General features: G+C 42.6%; 1 protein-coding gene across 5 annotated transcripts in view; it reads left to right on the top strand.

Annotated features, from left to right (window-relative positions):
- The first annotated feature begins 1,549 nt into the window (after nt 1-1,549).
- The window catches only part of UBAP1 (ubiquitin associated protein 1), a 33,154-nt gene continuing 13,695 nt past the window's right edge, over nt 1,550-21,008 (top strand). For 2 of the 5 annotated variants that reach the window (XM_051804498.1, XM_051804493.1), the window contains exons 1-2: nt 1,550-1,692; nt 18,644-18,684. In XM_051804498.1, coding sequence (XP_051660458.1) covers nt 18,651-18,684 — 34 coding nt within the window. In that variant the 5' untranslated portion in view covers nt 1,550-1,692; nt 18,644-18,650. Of the gene's footprint in view, nt 1,693-1,825; nt 2,209-3,694; nt 3,818-18,643; nt 18,685-21,008 lie in introns of those variants that run through there. The other 3 variants (XM_051804494.1, XM_051804496.1, XM_051804495.1) reach the window with 3 other exon arrangements.

The following is a 21,008-nucleotide window of genomic DNA, read 5'->3' as shown; positions in this document are numbered from 1 at the left end:
GGTTCAGCCTGTCAGCTGATTCCAGAAGTTAGGATGGAGTCTTCGCTAACTTTTCCCCATTTTTAACTTACTTTTATGCTATTTTTTGCATTCAGATGTAGCCTGAGTAACTCCAGTCATACGTCATGTGCAGTGCAGGGTGGTCGTACCTTGGAGGTGGGTAACATCTGTTACACCTCAGTAATCTTTGGGATGAAGGTGGGTGCCAGTATTGCATCTGTGATCTCGCCACAATTACTGGTTCAGCAGCAAGACATCTTCTATTTTTCTCTCTTGATTGACAGCTGCTGTGTGGCTTTTCAGCTACAAAGTGCCATCGAGTGTTTCCACTCCACTCTCCATTTAGTCCCCTTCAGCAAGGATTGTGTGTGGGAAGCCGGGCATGCTGACCGCATTCCATCCAGGGAGCAGCACCTGTACTTCACCCTATCATTTCCATACTGTCACAATTTCTGTTAAATTGTTAATATATCTTCCCAGTTTTCTCTAATTTTACACACAGTCATTTTCCCACACCATTCCATCTGGGAAATCCCTTATTTCTGGGGAATTAAAGGGATATAGCGTATTCGCTTTTCATTGCACCCCATGTGGATGGATGAGTGATTTTTCTGATGTTCACACAACTCATACGCACTTTTTTCTGTGATTATAGAGCCAAAACTGTGGGTCATCCAACCCCAGCGACTGCCACTTGCCAGTGGCATTGCAGAGAAGAGAAACAGGACGAGGAGAAACAAGAAAAAGGTCTAGGCAGGTTGGAAAAAAATGGCAGTTCCTGAGCACCTGAAACCTAATGGTGCCTCAAGTCACAGGAATCAGTAAACATTTTCCTGATATGACATCGTTTTTATGACTTTCTGTGTTTTCCTCTAACTAGCCCCAAAGACAAGGGTGCTGTCAGAGGCCAAAGTGAAATAGAACCTCTCAGGCTTCCCAGCTTCCCCTGAGGATAGAAAGGATAATTCTAGTTTGGCAGTTTTCAGTCTTGATTTCTCACTATTAATTCCCTTCTCCATATCCTCCCTCACATGCACAACTGCTACCCGTAGTTGGGACAAAACCCCTCCATTTTGGAACAAGGACCAATCAAAAGGCTGAAAACCCACTGGCTGTGTCCCCTCAGTCTCTCAGGGGAAGGGACAAGGAAGGTGGAGGGGGTGCTGTGGATGCTGAGGAAAGAGGCTGAGAGGTGAAATGGCCTCCCTGGGCCCTGCTCCCCACCTTCATCCAGCCCTTTAGGGACCATCTCATGGAGCCCATCTGGGAGAGGGGCAGGAGGTGTCGCAGGAGCCCCTGGGTAGGGTAGGAGATGGGGACAGGCACGTGGCTGGCACAGGGACAGAGACAGGGAATGGGATAGGGACAGGGACAAGGGCAGGGACAGGGAATGACACAGGCAATGGGACACGACAAGGAATGGGACAGGGACACTCCCTGGCCCCGCCCCGCCCCCCGAGGAAAGGGGCGTGGCTCATCTTGCTCCCCGCCCCATCCCCTCCGGGTGACGTCACCTCAGTCCGCTCCCGATTGGCCCGGCGGGGAGCGTGACGTCGCGGCGTGACGCCATCCCGCCGGCGGGGCCCAGACAAGATGGCGTCGCCCGAGTCCGGCGGCGCCGAGTGGGGCCCGTAGGGAGGGACGGGCAGGGACCGCGGGACAGCGGCGGCACAGCGGGGCCGGCGGCCGCAGGTACCGGGCGGGGACAGGGGGGCCGGGGACCGCAGGTGCTGGGCAGGGATAGCGGGGCCGGGGGCCGCAGGTACCGGGCGGGGACAGGGGGACCGGGGGCCGCAGATGCCGGGCGGGACAGCGAGGAGGGGCAGACGGTGCTGGCGGTACCGGTCCCCTCGCAGCGGGGCCTGGACGTGGGGACCGGAGCCGGACCGCGCTCCTTCTCCCCCTCCTCCGGGGTCAGGGACCGTCCGCCCCCGCCCGGCTCAGCGGGACAGGGGCAGGTCGGCCCCGGGGTGACGCTCCTGCTTTCCAGTAGTTTCCGGGGTTGTCGGAGTCCGGGAAATGTCTCTCTGCTTAATAACCGCTGATGAGTTCACCCTTGCTGAGTTTGCCCGGCTGCTGTTGAAATCGGAGTGAGCGTTTGGTGTCTGTGGCGCTGGGAGGTGCCCCCTCGCAGTAACTTAAACTCGTCAAGAGCAAAAACATCGGATTTTTGTTTGAGGGTGTGGTTCTTGTTGAGGCTGCCTCCAGGTAACTTGTTAGTTTCTGTCGCTTGAACACTGTAGGTTTTCACAGCACATCTTCCCTGTGCCGCTTGTGACTTCAGACTTTTTCTAAACCACTGCTAAATCACAGAGTGATCACTCTTTGGTTGCACCTCCTTTAAGGATGAGGAGCCAGTTGTCTTCACTTCATGGGTCATAGGCCTACTCTTCCTTCTCTCTGCTCATCACCTATTTCTGGGTCTTTTCTTCTGTTCTGCTTTTGAATGTCTCTCTCTCTGCATTTGAGATGCAGACATCCCATGGTTATATGCATTGGTGTAAAAATACTTCAGTTTTGTAGTTTCTGACTTCCCGGTAGTGCTTCGTGTTCTGTTTAGCTCAGTGCTTACCAGAAGTTAAACATTTAACACTTTTATGAAGCTATTCTGTGTAATTCAAGGGCTGTCTCCCTGTATTTTGATAGCTCAAAATTTATCATTTTTAAAGGCAAAGTTATCTTTCTTTGGGGTTTTCTTTAATTATTAAAAGAAATTACAGTAGTTGGAAATAAGTAATCACCTTCTCAACTGTTTTTACTCTTCACATCATCAAAAATTCCAAACTAGTGAAAAAAACCCCCAGTCTTACAGAAGTCTTATGACGTGTCCTCTTTCTCATTAGAATAGAGATAACCAGGTGGACTCTGGCACTTGGCTGTGGAACTAACATTGCTGCTATCTCGGACTCAGTGAAATGTTTCTGTGTTGCATTTAAGCCAAGCTAAGGAGCTGGGCTGTGAGTGGTGAAGTCACTTCAGTAGACTGTGCTCCCGATGGAAGTAAGGCATGCTGCATCCCACAGCCTGTCACGGGGTTAAGAGTCTTCTGTGGGAGCTTGGTGAGGGGAATCTTACTCCAGCTGTGGCCCAGGGTGTTAGGGAAAAAGAGGAATTGCTGCAGTTGGCCAGACCTCTTCCTCACCTTCCTTCCCTTACCAGCCTTGAAGTGTTTCTGCAACTCCTGCAACTGCTGTTTCCTGACATTTTTCAGGGGAGAGGAGGGGGGGAAAAAACTGTTTTGGCCTCCTGCTGCCATTTTCTCCGTAGGGAACAGCGATCTGTGTGGAGCTCTGTCGTAGCCAGGGCAGTGGGATGGGCTGAGCTGTCCCCTGTGGCAGCAGCAGGGCCGGGCTGGGCCGATGCGTTCGAGGCTATGAGTGGTGTGGTGTTGGATTGCAGCACCGCGCAGAGCTGCTGCTTAATGACCTCAGTTTCCTGTGCTCACAGAGCTGCGATTCAAAGGGAGCAGTGCTGCTTTAGGGTGACTTAAACCTTTTAGGCAACGACCTTAATTCTAAGGGTAGGGGGACAGAAAGCAGGCAATTTTTAAACAGCTTTTGCAACTTGTGGGTTTAGTCTCAGAAGCAAAACTGAAAGTGGTTGTCCTTTCCTTCCTTCACTGTTTGTGTGTGGCCTCCACTGTTTGATACCTCCTTTTGTTTGTTTTTTTTCCTCGTATGGGTGCACTGTGCAGTCAGAGGAGAAGCTGCAGCTACTAAGGTCAGACGCTGCATAAGTCAAGTGTGAGCAGAAACAAAGGCACATGAAACTTCAAAAGGAAAACCAGGGAAATCTCAGGTAGAAGATATGTTAATCAGTAAGTGTTGGTTTCTCTTTAATGAGTAGAATTTAATTTTCAGAATATTCAAAGAGTATACTGATCATCTCAGAGACTTACTGTATAGTCTGTGTTGATGGAGCTCTTCCACGTGTCCATGACTGTTTTTCACCCTTATGATTTTTCTGTCCATTTCTGTTACTCACGTGGTGTTTTGCAGTGCCCAGTGCTTGCTATCCTAGAGATAAAAACCTGTAACTAACAGAAGAGGAATCAGGTTTCTGGACCAATCCAGCATCATCCAACTGTCATGCTCGCAGCTGAAGCTGTTTTGGTTGGTGCTGGTGGCAAAAGTGCTATAATGACACAAAAAGTATCAACTTACTCGTTCTTCTTTTTAATTGTGTAAGATAATGGTTTTCTGTTGCTTCCACAAGCTGTAGGAATTGATAATTCAGACATGCAGTATTGTTGTCCATGTCCAGTCTCTGTATAATAAGTTTTTACAGCAGCCTGTTCCTGTATTTTATAATTGATGCTGGGTTGAATGTTTTGATAAATTGGTCTCTGAGAAATTTAGTTTTACTTATTAGACAGAACTTCTATCCAGCCTTTCTGGCATTTTGTTTCTAGTGTAATCACTCCCAGTCTTTTCAATCATGAATTCGAGGGCTTCAGCTGTCATTTTGCAAGGATCTCTACCTAGAGGCATGTCTATCTATTTAAAATTGACCAGTACAATTCAGATCAATGTCAGTGTAAAGAGGGTCTAGTGGAGCTGTAATTGGAAAGCTCTGAAGATGTTTTGGAAAACAGTTGTTTGAAGAAAAGGCAAAGAGGGGTTGTTTACGAATTATAAATAGTTTTCTTGTTTGAAAAAGTAGGTCTTCTAGGATGCATCAAAGGTTGGTTTCTCTTCACGGCATTGTGTGTGCTTGCTGTGATAACTGGGAAGGCAACACTATTGATCTTGCAGCACTTACCACTCTGCAATCGATCCTTGGGATTATTGCAGCTGATTGATACAAGCCTGAACTCACAGTTGTGTGTTAACTGCTTAGGTAGGTAATCCTCTCTGGTATGCAAGTGCATTGCTTAATGCTTTGACCCTCTGACTTGGTTTGAATAAGCTCATGTTCTGTGTCCCTAATGACCTTTTCCAGTCAGTATAGTCCTGTGTTGAGGTCTCCATCAGAAACTGAGCTGAGGAGGGGCTTTCCTTCTTTCCCTCTCTTAAATCATTAGATTTATTCAGAATCCTTTCTTGTGCAGGGAAGGCATTTCCTAAAATGCTAAGAAATAGTTTTTCCTGTGATTGGGAAACTTTTAAAGGACAGCTTGTATGTCTAGAATTGGTTGTGCATTTATTTGTTGTTGTTGTTGGGGTTTTTTTGTGTGTGTGTTTCTTTTTTTTTTAAATTTTTTTTTAATTTATTGTTATTTTTGAAAGCTACAAGGTTTTTCCAGAATCCTTTAAGCTTGTAGTGTACATGAAACACAGACTTATGTCAAAAGGGGAATGCAATGTCATTGCTCTGATTTAGGCTTAAATGTTTATTTCTAGAAGGAAAGCAGATTGGTTCAAAATGCCACATTGCATCAGTAGTATTACAGTTTCTAACTAACTGTGCTTGTGTTTTCTCGGCTTCATTTTGTTACTCTTACACAAGAGTAACACTTTAAATTGGAAGAATATGAATCCTATCTGAGGAGTAGCCAGTTCTTCATTTGGAAGATGGTCTAAATATGAATACACTTAATCTACTTAGCTACTGATTGCTGGTATAATGGAAAGTAGTAGTAAAGGGTTGCAAGCTCCTGTCTGGTCTGTGTTGCTGGGGTTCTTGGTAACTATGTACTGGATTATGTGAGAGATTTTATTTAAGCCCCTTCCTAATGTATATGTTTGTGCTTTGACATATCTAGGGTAGCAGCAGAGGAAGCCCTGACTGAAATGCCTGTTGAGATTTAAGCCCTGGTTTTGGGAAGGTGGATTTCTGACAGTGCCTGTTACAAGTTGTGCTGTGTCACAGTTTAGCCCTGTGCTTAATCTGGGCACAGAGATGTGCTTGTGTGTTCAATTTGATTTGCCTCATCAATTCTGAACTTTAAAATAAAGCTAGATTCCTATCTTATTAACAGTCTGCAAAGTAATTGTAAGAACATTAAGTATTTCCTTTTGTGATACAGCAAAGCCACACTGGGATCCACCCTAATGACTAATACCATCATGTGGTGTCCTTGCATAGTAGTGTGTAATGATTTGACTTAGAAATATAGGAGGCATATGTACCAGGGAAAGGACTTTATGTGAATAAAATCACCTTTAATTATCTGGAATAAAACTGTGTTTGGTGGAAAAGGACAGAAAAGCTTTATGCTGCGCAGCCTCTGAGAAAAGAATGTGCTCTTAATCTTTTAATTAAGTATTATGTCACCACAAGCAGCTTGTTGCCAGTCTGTTTGACTTCTTGGTAGAAAATAGGTGAAAGATTATTGAGTTTCATTTTGGCTACTGTCTTTGTAACAGTATAAAAAAAGCTTTTTCAGAAAGTACCTTTATATTCTTTGTTGGGAAGAGGGGATTGAGTGAAAAACCTTCCTGCAGTTACAGGCTTTATTCTTGTTTGTAGGAGGGAGTTTAATACATGTTTTCTCTTTGCTCAACTGGAAATCTTATGCCTTCCTAGATCACTGAATGCCTGTGCTTAGTAATGTCATGTCCCCTTTGCAAAGAAAATTCAAGAAAAGATGGTAAAAAGCTTTTTGCTTTTAAGTAACACTGTCGAATATTTCTTAATTTGTGTGCAAAGGGAAAGCTAGTAATTTCAAGTGTGAACATAAAAATAATACTGTTATGGCCTGTAATCTCAGCTGCATGAAGATCTTCAACTAGAAAAGGAGTTAATAAATGCAGCTTCCAGAATCCACTGTCGAATTATAAGATGAAAGATAGATGAAAGGAAGAGGTTGAGTTTGACACGAATGGCCAGACTACTCTAAGCTGCTTTTGGAGCCGGGGGTGGGCTCTAGAAACAGACATTTGTTTGGCAGAATGGCCATCCAGGCTGGTTTTGTGACATGGTAGTGTCATCCTGTTCATACTGACCTTCTGTGTTGCATACAGGAGTAGTACCCAGTTCTGAAGGGCTGCCTGTCTCTGGGGGTGTTCTGTGTGTGTTACAGCAGTGGAGATGAACACTTGAAATATAACCATATTTAGTGAAGAGATCTGGCTGTACTCTGGCTAAGTTGATTGTAGCTCCAAGTAGTGTAAAGGTCTTCTCACTTTCCCTTTAATTTGGGAGAAAAGTTGTGTATCCGTTTTATGACAAGCTTCCTTCAAGGCATATTTCTCATGTAATTTAATGTTCCTGCAGGAATCTAAATGTATTGCTCATGTGCTGTCATTCGGCAGCACTTTAGGGATTGATTCCCTAAAGTAAGCTGGATTGAATCAGACATATGGGTTATGAGAGAGGCAGGCTGGGACTGATTCTCAGGTTACAGGAGAATATCTGGTATCTCAGCTGGGGAGTGGCCAGCCCATACTCTTTCCACTTTCCTTCTAAAAAGCCAAAAAATCGTCTTGCTGCCTTGTCACAGTTATAATGGTCCACTGAGAAAGATCTCTGTGCTGTCAGCAGCCCCGTGTTGTTGCCAGTGTGTTGAAGGTTTGGAGAGGATAAGCCATGACTCTGGGGTGGTCATGGGGCAGTCTCATCCATCAGCCTCTTCTGGTCTAGTTATAAAATAGAAGTAAGGCTGGATTGCTGAAGCTGAGTCAGATCTGTCAAAATGTCCTGAGGAAATGAAGCTAATGCGTCTCTGAGGGTTTCTTTTGCACATAAAATGAACCGTTTCTGTTTAGTTATTCATTGCTTTAAGTGTTCTGGGGGCTGCATTCATTACTGTAGCTGCTGAAGAAATTTCTGATGTGCAGGGAAAAAGTTTATACCACTAAGTGAGAGTGGATATACGGTATATAGACTTAAATTAAAGTGGTAACTTAGAAATAAAGTTTGGACTAAACCGAAATTCATGTTCAAATCCAGAAGAGCATCCTTAAGGCTTTAATAGTAAGATAAGAAAAGACTGAATAGGAGTGATTTGATAGAGAAGATCGGGGTGACAAAGATACTGGTGCAAATGAAAGAATGTAGTGAGATTCCTGGGGTAGCTGTGGGTTTGGGATTTGGTAAACACAGGTTCTGTTCTGACTTTACTGGCTGAGCTGGATGACAAACACCTTCAGGTTTGTGCTTTATTCCTCATACCTGCAAAAGAGGATTAATTTTACTGCTGGTTAAGTGCCTTGACAGGTATTTTGAAGTCATGTATGAGAACTGAGGCAGTGCTGAGGGTGTAAATGAATTTCAGTAAAACTGCTTTCCGCTCAGGGGAAAGGTAATGAATGAAAAGTATGTGTATGTGTGTAATTCCTGGCATTATAAATATCATGTAGCTTTCTAGATTTCATCTGAAAGCAGTCTTTCTGTGGCTTTGGTTTTCTTTTCTATTTTCAGTTCCACTTGAGCACCAAGGGCTCAGTCTCCATACGCCCTTATAGTTGGGAGGCTTGGAACTGTGTGTGTGTGTCTGTTGCTCCCAGCACCTTGGGAGTCTCTGGATTTTGCTCTGTGCATTTGTGATAGAAGGTTCACTCTGTGTTTTTAGTGAAGTGCAGACTTCTAGTCTACATCAGTCCTTAAACTTATCTGCTCAAAGATTAATTGCAAGTATAGGATTGCAGTGCTGAGAGGACAAGCTGAATTTTTTTACACAGAAAGCAGACCTCCTCAGTTGTTGTTTTCTTACTTTTTTGTTTTGGTTTTTTTTTTAAGTGAGGAAATTGAAATCTTTAAACTCATTTTATGTGGAAACAGTTGAAATTAAGGTAGGTGGGTAAGGAGGTTAATTTATGATGCTTAGGGATCTACTAAGTATCTTGTCTGACTGTGGAAGGGAGGGAGAAATGATACCTGTGCTATGGAAAGGCTTTCTGAAGTGGTGTATAAAGATGAGTGTAGCAGCTGGAGCATCCTTGTAAGTTACACCCCAGGAGCTGGGTAGTTGCTCTTCTTTCCTTCTGAGGGTGAGGATTGTCTGCATGTTTGTATATCTTCCTTGCTGATAACCTCAGCTGTAGCAGTTGCACACATAGAGTAAACCTGGTTTATCAGGTGTACTGACTTTTCCCCTCCTGTTTGTCTTCCATTCCTGAGCTTTTCCATCTGCTGTTGGATTATAGGCTGAACCATATTCCTGTTTAAGCACTTGTATTTTAATAGAGGGGTCTTTCTTGTTGGAGAACTCCAAAATCAGGAGATTGCAAGGAAGATGTTTCTGCTCAGGACTGGCTATGGTGCCTTCAGGTAGCGTAGGACACTGAGGTTTTCTAATGTACAACATGACAAGTGGCTCATTTACTTATCATATTCTTGTAATACATCCACTGTAGCTGGGGTCAACCGCAGTTTAACTTTGCTACTCAAAGGTAAATTTTTACTTTTCTACACTAGAGAGTCTTGCTCAAAAAGTTACCTTCCTGTGCTCCCAAAGAACTCAGTTCCAGGAGTGTACTCAGTGTGGATACCCTCAGTTTGCAAGAGTCTGTTCAAGTGTCTGCTGCTGTTGTTATGTGTCAGAGCATTTATTTTTTTGATAGCTGGTAATGATGGTTCTGTTTCCGTGTGTTTTTAAAGAGCTGAACATAATCTTTACTACCAGCTCTGGCCTTCTCTAAAGTGAACAAGCCTTTTCAAGAAATAATTAAGAAGTTACTATTCACTTTAAAATAATTTCCTGTTCTTAATGCTCTGTTAGGCACCATTTCCATGTTTAATTAAAACTAGTTAAACTTACTCATTTAGAATACGACTTCTGCTGGTGGAATTTAATTTGGTGTTGTCTACCAATAGTATTTCCCATGTATGCTATCTTTTTAATGCAGTCATTCAATCCTGTTTTGATTGACTGGAAAAACATGGAAGCAGGCTCGACTGGTACTGTGTTTGGAGACATAGTTTGGTTCTTGTTTAGGCATTACTGCAATAGGACCATCTTTTAATTTGCTTGATGCACTTTTTTAATATTTCAGTTTGATTCCTTTACTCTGTTGAGTTAATCTGGGGAGGAGTATGTCCTTGCTGAGGCCTCAGCTCAGCAAATTTTTTACAGGAGCTAGAGTGAGTGTTCACCTTCTGTAGTGGTGAGGATTTTTTTTTTCCTGGTCTGTTAGTTTTATCCTTCAGTGCAGCAAAATCTGTTTGTTTTTTTTTTTTTTTCAAATGTGTACTTCTGTTTGTGCTTATTTTCTTGTCTCAGTCTTGATAAAATGGGTTGGATGAAGACAGATGCCTGTTGGCTCTATAGGAGTGACACATGAATGGAGGACAAAATGAGCTGACACTGAAAGCTGAGACTGTGCCAGTGACATGTTGATACATGAAACTGCATAAAAAAGTCAAGTAAAGAAAAGTCAAGTAAGAAAAAGTCAAGTAATTATGTGAGGACTGTCGCATCTGTAGCACCTGGGATGTAGTTCACATTTCTCACATCAGTGCTGTCAAGGCAAAGGCGAACCAAGCTCACGAGATATGGTTTGAGCTTATGTTGTCATGTCACAAAAGAGCATTTTGGAGACCACACTTTTCCAGGTATGCTGTGATCAGCTCTTTGGTGCTTCAGAAGGAGGAAGTGTTTAGGACCTCTGTTTCCACATATCTCAAAGTGGAGAAAGAGTAACTGATAGTGAATAAGGGCGTTTCCTGAAAAATGGCAACACTGAGAGATGAAACTGAAAAGAGGGAAGATTGAACATCAGGGAGAAACAAGGGTGGTGAGACACTGGAAAAGGTTGTCCAGGGAACTTGTGGATGCTCCATCCCTGTAAGTGTTCAAGGCCAGGTTGGATGGGGCTTTGAGCAACCTGGTCAAGGGAGAAAGTGACAGAGTGGGTGGAGTAAATGATCTTTGAAGGCCCCTTCCAACCTGAAACATTCAGTGATTGGTGGCTTCTAAATCAAGTGAATCTGCAGGGAATTTATATTCTCAGAATGTGCCTCTTTTAGCCACAGTTGTTGAGAGAAATTAGATGTATTAGTGAGACACAGGGACATCAGATGGCTGGAGTAGTGCAGCAGTTTTAACCACATGATGGAAAAGATCCTGTGGGGAGTGGGAGAAGACCACTGTTGGCCTCGTGTATTTGAACTGAGAGTGCAATCAGGACATGAAGCAGTGGCTCCCATGCTGGATGTCAAGGTTTTAGCCTGCTTGCTGCAGGGCAGGCACCGTTTGGAGGTGAAATAGTTATTTTTTTCTCTCATTACCACACTGAGTCCTTTTGGGAAAGTATTAAATGTGTGATGAGAGTGGGTAGCTCATGTGACCCAAGTATAAAAGGAAAAGTTGATGCATCTATAGTAGTCTAACACTGACCCCATTATTCTTGTGCAGTGCAATAGGCACATATTTTGGCTGAGATCAAATATGTGAAATTGCAAGTGATGTTTGACCTGCTGGTGGATTTTATTTTTCGAGCTTGATTTCTTGCTTGATGCTTTTTGTCTGCTTTGTTAAAGTAATTCCATAAGCATTAGTATTTCACCAGATTTCTAACCAAAACCATAATTACCAACAAATTACATAATTTCTCTTCTGAAATGAAACAGGGAAAATGTGACAGTTGTATAGCTTTCCTTGGAATGGATTTTTTTAAGTAGTCATTTAATTGCTTAACATGTTTAAATGCATTAAGTTCTGGTTAATAAATATATATCAAAAGAATATGAATAAATACTAATTGCTTTCTGCAGTAAAATAACTTGAGTTCTTATGTTGGTATTGGGAGTAGGTTCTGGTGTGTCCAATGGAGTTCAGCTTGTTTCTAAGTAATATCAGATCAGCCACCTGTCCTCTTTTGGTTAAAGAGTATAAGAAGAAAAAGCTTGAAACTGCACAGATGCTATTAATTTTGTATTAAGAAGGGTATGTTCTGATTAATGGCAAAAGCTGTTTTACTGTGTGTTGGCAGCATTTTGGGAGTGTCTGCCTATCTCTCCTCACTCACAACTGGGACAAGTTTGAAGTATTAATAATATTCAAGTACTTCAGAAACAGCTTGTTACATATTGAAGTACCACTGCAACAAACAGCAGCATTTTAATTAGCTGATGATGCTGTAGGTTCGGGGCATACATTTTAAGTGTGCAGATATTCCACTGCTTTTTCACACACTGTTACTGAAAGAACAGAATAAGTGGGCAGATCTGTTGTTGAAGGTAGCAGTTAGCAGACTCTCTCCTTCAAGAAGATTTGTGCTGAAGTATTAGCTTTCTTTTAAAGTGCTGGCAATTACTAGGGAAGTTGGTGCACTGGCCTGGCTCTGGCTAGTTATAAGGTTGCTGTTTAAGATTTGCCTCTTTTGTAGTAGTATGAAATCTCATGCTCATTAAGCTGAAGTAGCTAAAATTGTTAATAGATGCTTCCCTCTGACTATTTTAAACTCTTGGAACTGGCAGGTATTTCCTATCCAAACTTTAGATACAGGAAAATAGCAGTTAAAAGTAGTTGCTCTGCTCATCAAATTTGTGACTTGTTTCATTTATGCATTGTGAGATTACTGCAGCCCTCACTGGTGGTAGGAGTGCTGGATCATGTTTTCTCACCTTTTTCTGAGAATGTAGGAACTGCATGGCACATTTATATTTTATGCTATGATTTATCACTCAGATTTCTATCTTGCTTCATTTGTGTCTCAAGGAGGGGAAGATAGTCCCTCTATTTCCAGTTTACCATCCTTTTTTGGTGATTTTTTTTTTAGCTTCTAAATTAGTGAAGCTGAACTTGAGAAGAAAAAAAAAGATGTAATCACATCTATTTTCTCCCTCAGCTTTTCTGTTTAGATGATCTGTAAATAATTAATTATTGCACTCTAAAATCCACATCTGCTCTTGGAGTTGACAGAACCTGGGCTATCCTCTTGTTTGCTAAGTTTGGACGTCAGATCAGTCTTAGATGTTAGTTGCAGGTGGTTTTCTCTTGTGACAGGACTGAATTTTCTGGAAAGAGTCCTTTCTAAAAGGGTCACCCATTTGCTGCAGCAGTTAAATGTGAATTAAGAGTAGGTGCATCTTCCATGCTGTTGTTTGACATGTCAGTGTCTGGCCAAAGGAAAAACCTACACTCTTTCTGCTTTACCACAGGGCTGCCTATAAGTGATTTTCTGTTTCCTTTTGCTCTTGCTTGTGGAACTTGTATTTTTAGAGGTTTGTGTGGTTTATAAGCTTCAACTGCATTGGAAACCTATATGACTGGTAAGTCACCGAGTGACTAAAAGACTGGTACATTAGTGTGCTGCATTTCCACAGCCATTGTAGGGTTATCCCTGATTTCTGGGTGAAGGGTATGGCAAATTACCTAATGTCCCAAGTATACAGTCAGGATCTTAAAGGAGGAATAGAGGTGTCTGTTTTCAGTTAAGAGAAAACTGAAACAATCCTTAACCAGCCCAAACAGTATGTGCTTTTAACAAATGCAGTGTCTCCGATGAGCAAAGTGGGAGGTGACATGAGGGTAACTGTAACTACAGGTGTCTGATATTAATGCTGTGAATCCATATGGAACCACAGAGAGATGCCGTCATTCTCTGAGAGCTTGTGGAGCTGACTTCTACTTGAACTTCCCACCATCTGAGAGGTCCCAAAGCAGAAGGTCTAATTGCCCACAGTGCCACATGAAGCCATGGCACAATCTGAAGAATCAATGTCTGCTAATGTTTTTCACTGCTAGGAAGATGCTATTGAACATGTAAAGCCCCATAATGCATGCTATTGCCATCACTGGTGTTGTCTTATAATCCAGTAATGTGGTCTGTACACAGACCTGCTCTTAAGGGGTCTTTTCTCCTTGCCCTTCCTAGTCACATATTCTGAAAGTGTTTTTTTAAAAGTTTCCATTTTCTTGGTTCCTGTCCCTCTGCCCCTCAGTCACTGCACTAGTAATAACAAACTGCATCAGTGTAATGTTACAGGCTGCTCTTCAGAGTTAGATCTCTCATCACAGCTGCTTGGATTGTTGATCCATGGGGTTTGTAAGCAGCAGGGATACCTCACACTTTCCTGCCTCAGCCTCCTGTTGTCAGTGTAAGCCCTACTCTGCATTTGGTGAAGTGCAGGGTGACCACTTGGACTTGTATCCTATAAGATGAAGATGTCATTAGATTTGTTTTAACCAGTGGCTGTTGAATGTTGGATGGCAACTCCACACCAGTGTTTGCTTGAAGGAGGGTCTGATTTGTTCTCATTGATCTTAAAATGGACCAAGAACCTTCATGTAACTTATCTCCTGGATTGTGGAAGCACTTAATAAGAGATCTCAGTTGTGTAGTAATGGCTGAACACTTAGGGAGGTGGGAAGCTTTGATATGAGAATCTTAACTTTTGTTTTGTCTTAGCAACAGGCACTGTTGACTTCTTTTTTTGCTGTTTGAGGCTATATACAGAATCCTGATGTTGGTTATAGCTTTTCACTTGCACTGAAACAAGTAGTGTGGTGAAAACTGAAACTACTGTCTAAATTTTGAACACCTGTGACCCTTTGAATCAAACTGCTTTCACTTTTTCTCTTTCCTGTAAAATCAGCAGTAGTTCTTGAATGTAGTATAGACAGGAAAAAAAATCTTTTCTTTTTTACTTTTTCAATCTTTTTGTAACTTTTAGAGTGAATGATGCATCCTTAGTAGTGTGTAGACTACATGACGTATATTAGCAAGTAAAATGGAAATTGCAAGATCAAGTTTCTCTTCTCTGAAAATCAAAGAGGTGGCTGATTTCATTATGGTTGATAACTTGAGGCATTTTGGTTTTCTCTGACCCATAAGGAGTACATTTTCCATTTATCTTAATCTTAGGGGGGAGTTACTTCAGAGAATTCACATAGTCTGGAATCAGGACATATTTGCAATCCAGAACCAGGGATCTAGCAACAAGAGCCCATTTTTTAGCGAATAGTCAAATTGGTCTGAGTTATCACAGATAAAGCAGTTACAGGTATCATTCTATAGGTAGGATTCTTCCAAGTTGTCCAGTCAGAGCTCTTTCAGAAGAAAAGGAATGTAGATAAAAGCTTCAGGGAAAACACCAATAGAAGAAACATTGAGCTAAGAATTAAAAACCACCCCAACTTCCCAGCAGCTCCCCATGAGTCACTCTTTATAATAATTTCTTTGCTCTGGTCTGTTGATGACACTCTCCCTTTGGCATTGCTTCCCTGCACCAAGTCATGCTTCTCTTTGTTCTCCTTGTCTGGCAGCACAGCGAAATGTCATTGAGGTTTAAGTGATGACGTGTCTGGTGGATTGCCCTGGTCACCTCTGTGCCGTCCCTTCAAGCCTTTCCAGCTTGTCACCTCTCTTTGTGCTAATTATTTCTGTCATCGGTTTTGCCTTGTCACTTCTCCTATTTCTACATCTTTTTGTTGTTTTTGTTGTGGTGGTGGTGGTGGTTTTCTCCCCGTCCTCCCTGTACTTCTATCATGGCTTCTCTGAGGTCCTCTGTCCTCATCCTGGGATCTGCTACACTGCGTTCCTCGGGCTGGCTGGTTTCTAGGAATGTTGACCTGCTACCTCACTGTTACTGTCAGAAAAATTATACAGATGGGAAGGGGAGAGTTCACATCAGGTTGCTTCAGTTGCTTATAACTTTTAGCCATGATCTTCTCTTTAGAGGGTTGGCCAGAACCAAGAATGAGGAAATGTGGCTGAGGAGAGCCACAGAGCCAGAAGAGAGGTGGCAGTAAGAACACCTCTAGTATTACACAACTGTTTTCCCTAGGCCAGGAAAAGTGTTGAGAAGGGTTACATGCAGTAGAGTAGATCCTTTACCAATTTACAGTGTGCAGTAAAGCATCAGGCCAAAATTTGTGCCCCCACATGCTGTTACCCACAGGTGCCTTTGAGCATCCTGTTCAGGAGACTGGAGATGAAAGGGAAGATTGATAGGGCTGCAGTTGTCCATCATCTGGTTTGGAGTAAGGCTTTGGAAGCAGGTCCTTTAAATTTCTACATGAGTGGTACCAAAAATAAGCAAACTTTTACTGCACAGTGTAATGGATATTCAGGTAACGCCTAGTAGCATAGTAACAACATCAGTAACGTTCTAACGGGCTGCAAGTACTTTTTTCCCAACCAGGAGGACAGAGCAACAGCAAGATGCTTGTAACAGTGGTCCCTGAATAGTCTATCAAATCTGATTAGTCACAAGACACTATTTTAATTAAACCTTCTTTGGGAAGGGGGTGATGAAATGTGGCTGGCAGCCTATTTCTGTGTTACTGTGTGTGGTGCTTAACAATTCTGTTTGCTGACAAGTGCCTTCTGCAGTAATGGTGTCTTAAGTGCATACTCACAGTGCATCAGCAAGAACTGGTGTGATATCATCTCTAATGGTACCTCAGTCTAAAGGGTGACTGTCTCTGGAAATGGTCCATTTCATGACTAGCTTGCTGTTGATGTGCCTTAGCTAGTTCTGTAGTTAAATAAGGGGTTACATATGGCAGGGGAATCATTTTCCCCACTGCACCCTGAAAGTAATGCAAATGCCAAGTCTGCACTAGGTTTTACTACAGGATTGACAACAAAAGCAAGATACATATTGCTTATGTGAGGTATTTTGACACTGAGACTTGATGCAATTCCAGATGGATATGCTACTGCAAAACTCCCTGAAAGTTAGATGTGCAGTTTTGGCTCAGTGGGATTTGTACACCAGTGTCCCTGGAGCAGTGAGCTGTAGTAACTGGTGCTGCACTGAGAACTCCTGTGTCAGTTAAGTTGGGAAAGTGAGGAGTTTACTTCCTCTCCTTGGAAGTTCTTAAATTCTATGGAGAAAGGACCACTTGCTCTTCAGTCTGAGGTAGTAACTAGAAGAAAGAACTTGGAGAAACTAAAAGAAGTGTGTGTAGGCTTTGTCCCAAGTTCAGTGGATGGTGGACAGCCACAGTATGGGATTGCAGGCAGTGCCACAAGTGTCCGGCGGCAAACAGAGGACTGGTGAGGCTTGTGAAGGCTGTACGATTTCACTTGGCTTTTTCAGTAATAACAAACCCAGCTGATGTCTTAATTGCTACTCTCACATAGACAAACCAGCAACACAGCAGCTTGTCTGGCAGCGTGATCAGGGTCTGAAAGTACAGCTATTTCACGTGCTGTTGTCTGCAGTCTGGTCTCCTCTGCGGCTCTGGGACCAGTAAAGCTCGTTCAGCTCCAGTGGTTGACATGCAGCTCTGCTGCATGGTCTGGTGGCTTTGCCCTTGACATGCTTCGTGAGATAGTAGGCTTGGCACTACTTCATCTCCTTTTCCTTCCATCTTTGAATCCTTAATGTTTTGTTTGCTTCTGAGAAGCAGTTGCCAGCAGGTGCCAAAATGGGTTTTCTGGCTTAGTGGAATAGTTTTGGATGTAATACCAGTGCTGAGAAGAGGCTGGTAAACATTGAGCAGGATGACACACAGGTTATATGTCCAAGGTGCAGCTGGACTTGCCCAGCATGACTCACTTCCCCATGGGCTGTTGTCTCTTGAAGTCTGGTTGCACCCAGGTGATCCTTGTACACTTTGGCTTTAGCCCTGTGCTGAATTCCCGTTAGCCAGTAGGGCTGGTTCACCTGTTGCTTTCAACATAACCTTGAAAGGGACCTTTGCACCTTTGTTCCCAGTCCTGTCAGCAGCAGTAAGGAAGAATAGCTAAGCTGTCTGTGTAATCCTCACCTTATGACTCCCTTCCTTTGAGGTAATGTTTGCAGTTAGAACCTGCAGTGGAAACAGTGAGCCTAAGAGTCCTTGACTGGGGAATGATCTGCCCCACGTGCTCCGCTGCCCCTGGGGATGTACCAGAGAACTCCATGTTTTTGAAGATCAGCTGTTGGGCATTTCAGTCTATGAGCTGGAGGGCTTCAGGAACAAAGGGCAACTCTGATTCCTTGTAATGCATAACGTCACAGGATCACTTAAAAATTCAGTTATTCAAAGAATTATGCTGTGTTGTCTTGAGATAGATCTTGTGATTTCCTTCTAATCCAGCAAAAGAATCAGTTATGTTATTGAATATACCATAAGCATCCTGGAGCAGGGATTTAGCTGACAACTAATTAGACAGATAATTCTATCTCGAGCAACTCTTTTCTCGGGGCAGGACTACTCTCTGTTTACAAGCTGTCTAGACACTCTGTGTTTAACATCTTGCATCTAAATTTTATAAGTTTTTAGTAAATTCTGTGGGCAGTGGATGAGACCTCTTTTTTTACCAGTGTTTTCTTGTGTGTATCCAAAAGTATCTTCCTAATGGTACCATTTATTGTGTACCTGTGTTGTGCATTACCCGGTGTGTCTAGACAAGTGCCTCACTGGCTAACTGACTGTGTGCCCAGTATGGTAGTATCCCCTTTTAGAGCAGCAGGGATTAAACTGAAGAGGATCAATGTGGTATTTCCAGTAGGAAGAGCTATTCTTAATGCCAAGGGAAGCAGGGTGTGCTCCATGGGGCTGGGAGAGAGAGGCCTCCGAGTGCTGTCATCTGGAACTCTGTCTTCCTGATCAACGAGGTTGTGTCTGGTTGATTTGTTTGGGTTTTTGTGGTTTGGTTAGTTGGTTTTGCCCTTTAGATTGGCAGATCCTGGGCTAAGTTATTTGTCTGCTCAGTTGGTTCTCAAGGTTGTAAAATAAGTCTGCTTGTCTGTCTCGGGAACAGGCACATCAAGTGTCTGCAACGTGTTCACTAACCTAGATGTAGGACTCTGGAACAGCGTAGACTTGATCTGTGCTACATATATGAAGTTGTTAAAGCTGTTTTAAACTGTTTTTCAGGTTCTAAATGGCTTCTAAGAAGTTGGGATCTGACTCTCATGGTAAGTGAAATTTGGCATCCTTGTCTTTTCAACAGGATAAATTCTACTATTGCTGCTGACTGATGTCCCATCCTAGACAGTCCATACAGACTAATCTGTTTAGCCACAGAGTAGTTTTTTCATTAGGAATGAACTGCCTTGGCTTCCTTCTGGAACAGTTGCTTGCTGGTGCTATATGTGCTTGTTCTCTGATTGAACTGAAATTCAGCCTGTGACTATTCCCTACTCTGTCATGGCAGAGTTATATCTTCCCCTTATCCCACTTACTCCCTTCAAAATCAAAGCTGAACTGCAGTTGTGAGACTGCTCTGATGTTTGCTGAAGTGGATGCTGGAGCTGTAGCATCTTCCTATGGAAGCCATATGAGAAGTTGAAATGAAAGTGAAGCTTTCAATATAACATTGAACTGTGCTTGGTCTTTACTCAACCATGAATTTCTTTCTTAAAATGGACTAATCTGGTTCAGAAGGCAGATGAAAAACAGACTATATTTTTTTATCTTCTGCATATGAGATGTGTAAAGTCATGCAGATGATTTGTATCATAAAAGTTATTTGCCTGTGTATATGCATAGTTTTTAGAAAATAAGTTGTAACTTGAGTGCAAATAATATTTCTGTGGAACATTAAAGTTCAGCTTCTTGTATGTGATGTGGCTTCCTCAAATCGGTAATCATGGCTTTTCATGCTGTCAAAACTTCTGCTTTTAGAAATTCAGCCATGATCTTTATTGTTAATTTTTCAGATAAGAAGGTTCTGGGGAATTCCAGTTGTCCTTGAGCTTTTTATTTAGTCTTGCAAGTGTAAAGTTAAAGTACAAAATAAGAAATGCCTCACTTAAGTCCATGGTTAAGGATTAATAAAAAGAGCCTATCAAAACTTAATTTTTAGATGGTCTCCTTTGCTGTGGCCCAATGATCCTGCTGCAAGACAACTAATTTCCTCATTAAGTAGCTACCAGCCCTTCAGCAGTTGCTTCTTTATCTGTAAACAGTCTCTAACTGCTTGTCTTCTGTGTCTGTTTTAATTTTTCTCTCCTGTTTGCCCAACTGGACGAGCAAAGACGCTGCCCACATCTAGAATTCAACGTGTCTTAAAAATTTCCCAAAACAGTACAGTGTGCTGGAACATGCTCCTGGCTTCAAAATAACAAGGCCCAGACAAATGGTGCTGTGAGCTGCCTTGGTAACTTGTCTGCTCTTCTGCGTGCCCTCTGTTCCTAATGACCAGCGACACTGTCACAGTACTGTTTCTGAGGAGCAGTGGAGCAACTTCCTTGGATTAATGGTGTCCTAAGAAATCAGCAGGACAGTTGTTTCAGTCTTCTCCGGGGTTGTTAAGAATAGTCCTACTAACTGAGTTTTGGCTTACTGTAAAGCATCTTGTCCAACAGCTGCCTGCAGCTCGGTGTCTGGCAGGTTGATGAAATCAGTCAATTTAGTTGATGTATCTCTTGTGATTATTGCTGAGCTACTTATTAGAGGTTAGAGGACTGATGTTGAATCACAGAATGGTTGAGGCTGGCAGGGACATCTGCAGATTATGTCCAAACCCCCTGCTTAAGCTCAGGTTTCTCAGGACCACGTTCAAATGGAGATGAAGATGGGACCACAAAGTATGAGTGGAGAGAAAAGGAACCCTTTTCATGTCTTTAAGGGTGTTCTTAGCATACACCTGTAACTATTCCTAACCGTGTAACTTCAGGTCCTCTTCTGTCATTTGAATGATTGGAAGTTCAAGCTTAAGTTGTAGGAATTAGTGGCATGTAGAAATGCAGCTTTCATCTGTTGTGCAAAAAGTGTGGGTTATGCCAAGTGCAGCATGATAATGTTTGTGTTATCGTTGTCACTATAGAATTTAAAAGCTTTTAACTCTGATTTCTGACAATTGCATAAGCGTGGTTCGTGTGACCGTGAAAACTCAGTTCCACATGCTTTCAAAACTGTTCCCCATTCATAACTGGTAACTGTTTGTTTTTTTTTTCTGAAGTGTTTCTGTTTTGCTACCAAACTGGAGGACATTTCTGTGGTTTGACCAGTGACTTCTGCATTACACTATAGTGGAGAGGAATCTTTGTTAGGCAGGAGTGTAATACAGAGCACAGTGTCAGAGACCAGGCTGGCAGGTACACTTTTGCCAGAGCTATTCTCAGAAATTCCTCAGTGTGCTTTTAACTGATAAAAGGATGAAGTGGTCAACAGGCATATTAAATAACAGTTTCAAAAAAACTTAAGTTGTTTCACTTGAACATGTGACTTTGAAACAGCATCACCAAACTAGTATCGTTCTGACTGGGCTGGAACAAACTGAATGCTATGTGCATCA

Source organism: Manacus candei, unplaced genomic scaffold, assembly GCF_025592945.1.
Source record: "Manacus candei isolate 608988 ecotype Guabito, Panama unplaced genomic scaffold, ASM2559294v1 h1tg000061l, whole genome shotgun sequence".
Lineage (NCBI taxonomy): Eukaryota > Metazoa > Chordata > Aves > Passeriformes > Pipridae > Manacus > Manacus candei.
The sequence above is the reverse complement of the archived record's forward strand: the minus strand, read 5'-3'. Positions and strand labels throughout refer to the sequence as shown.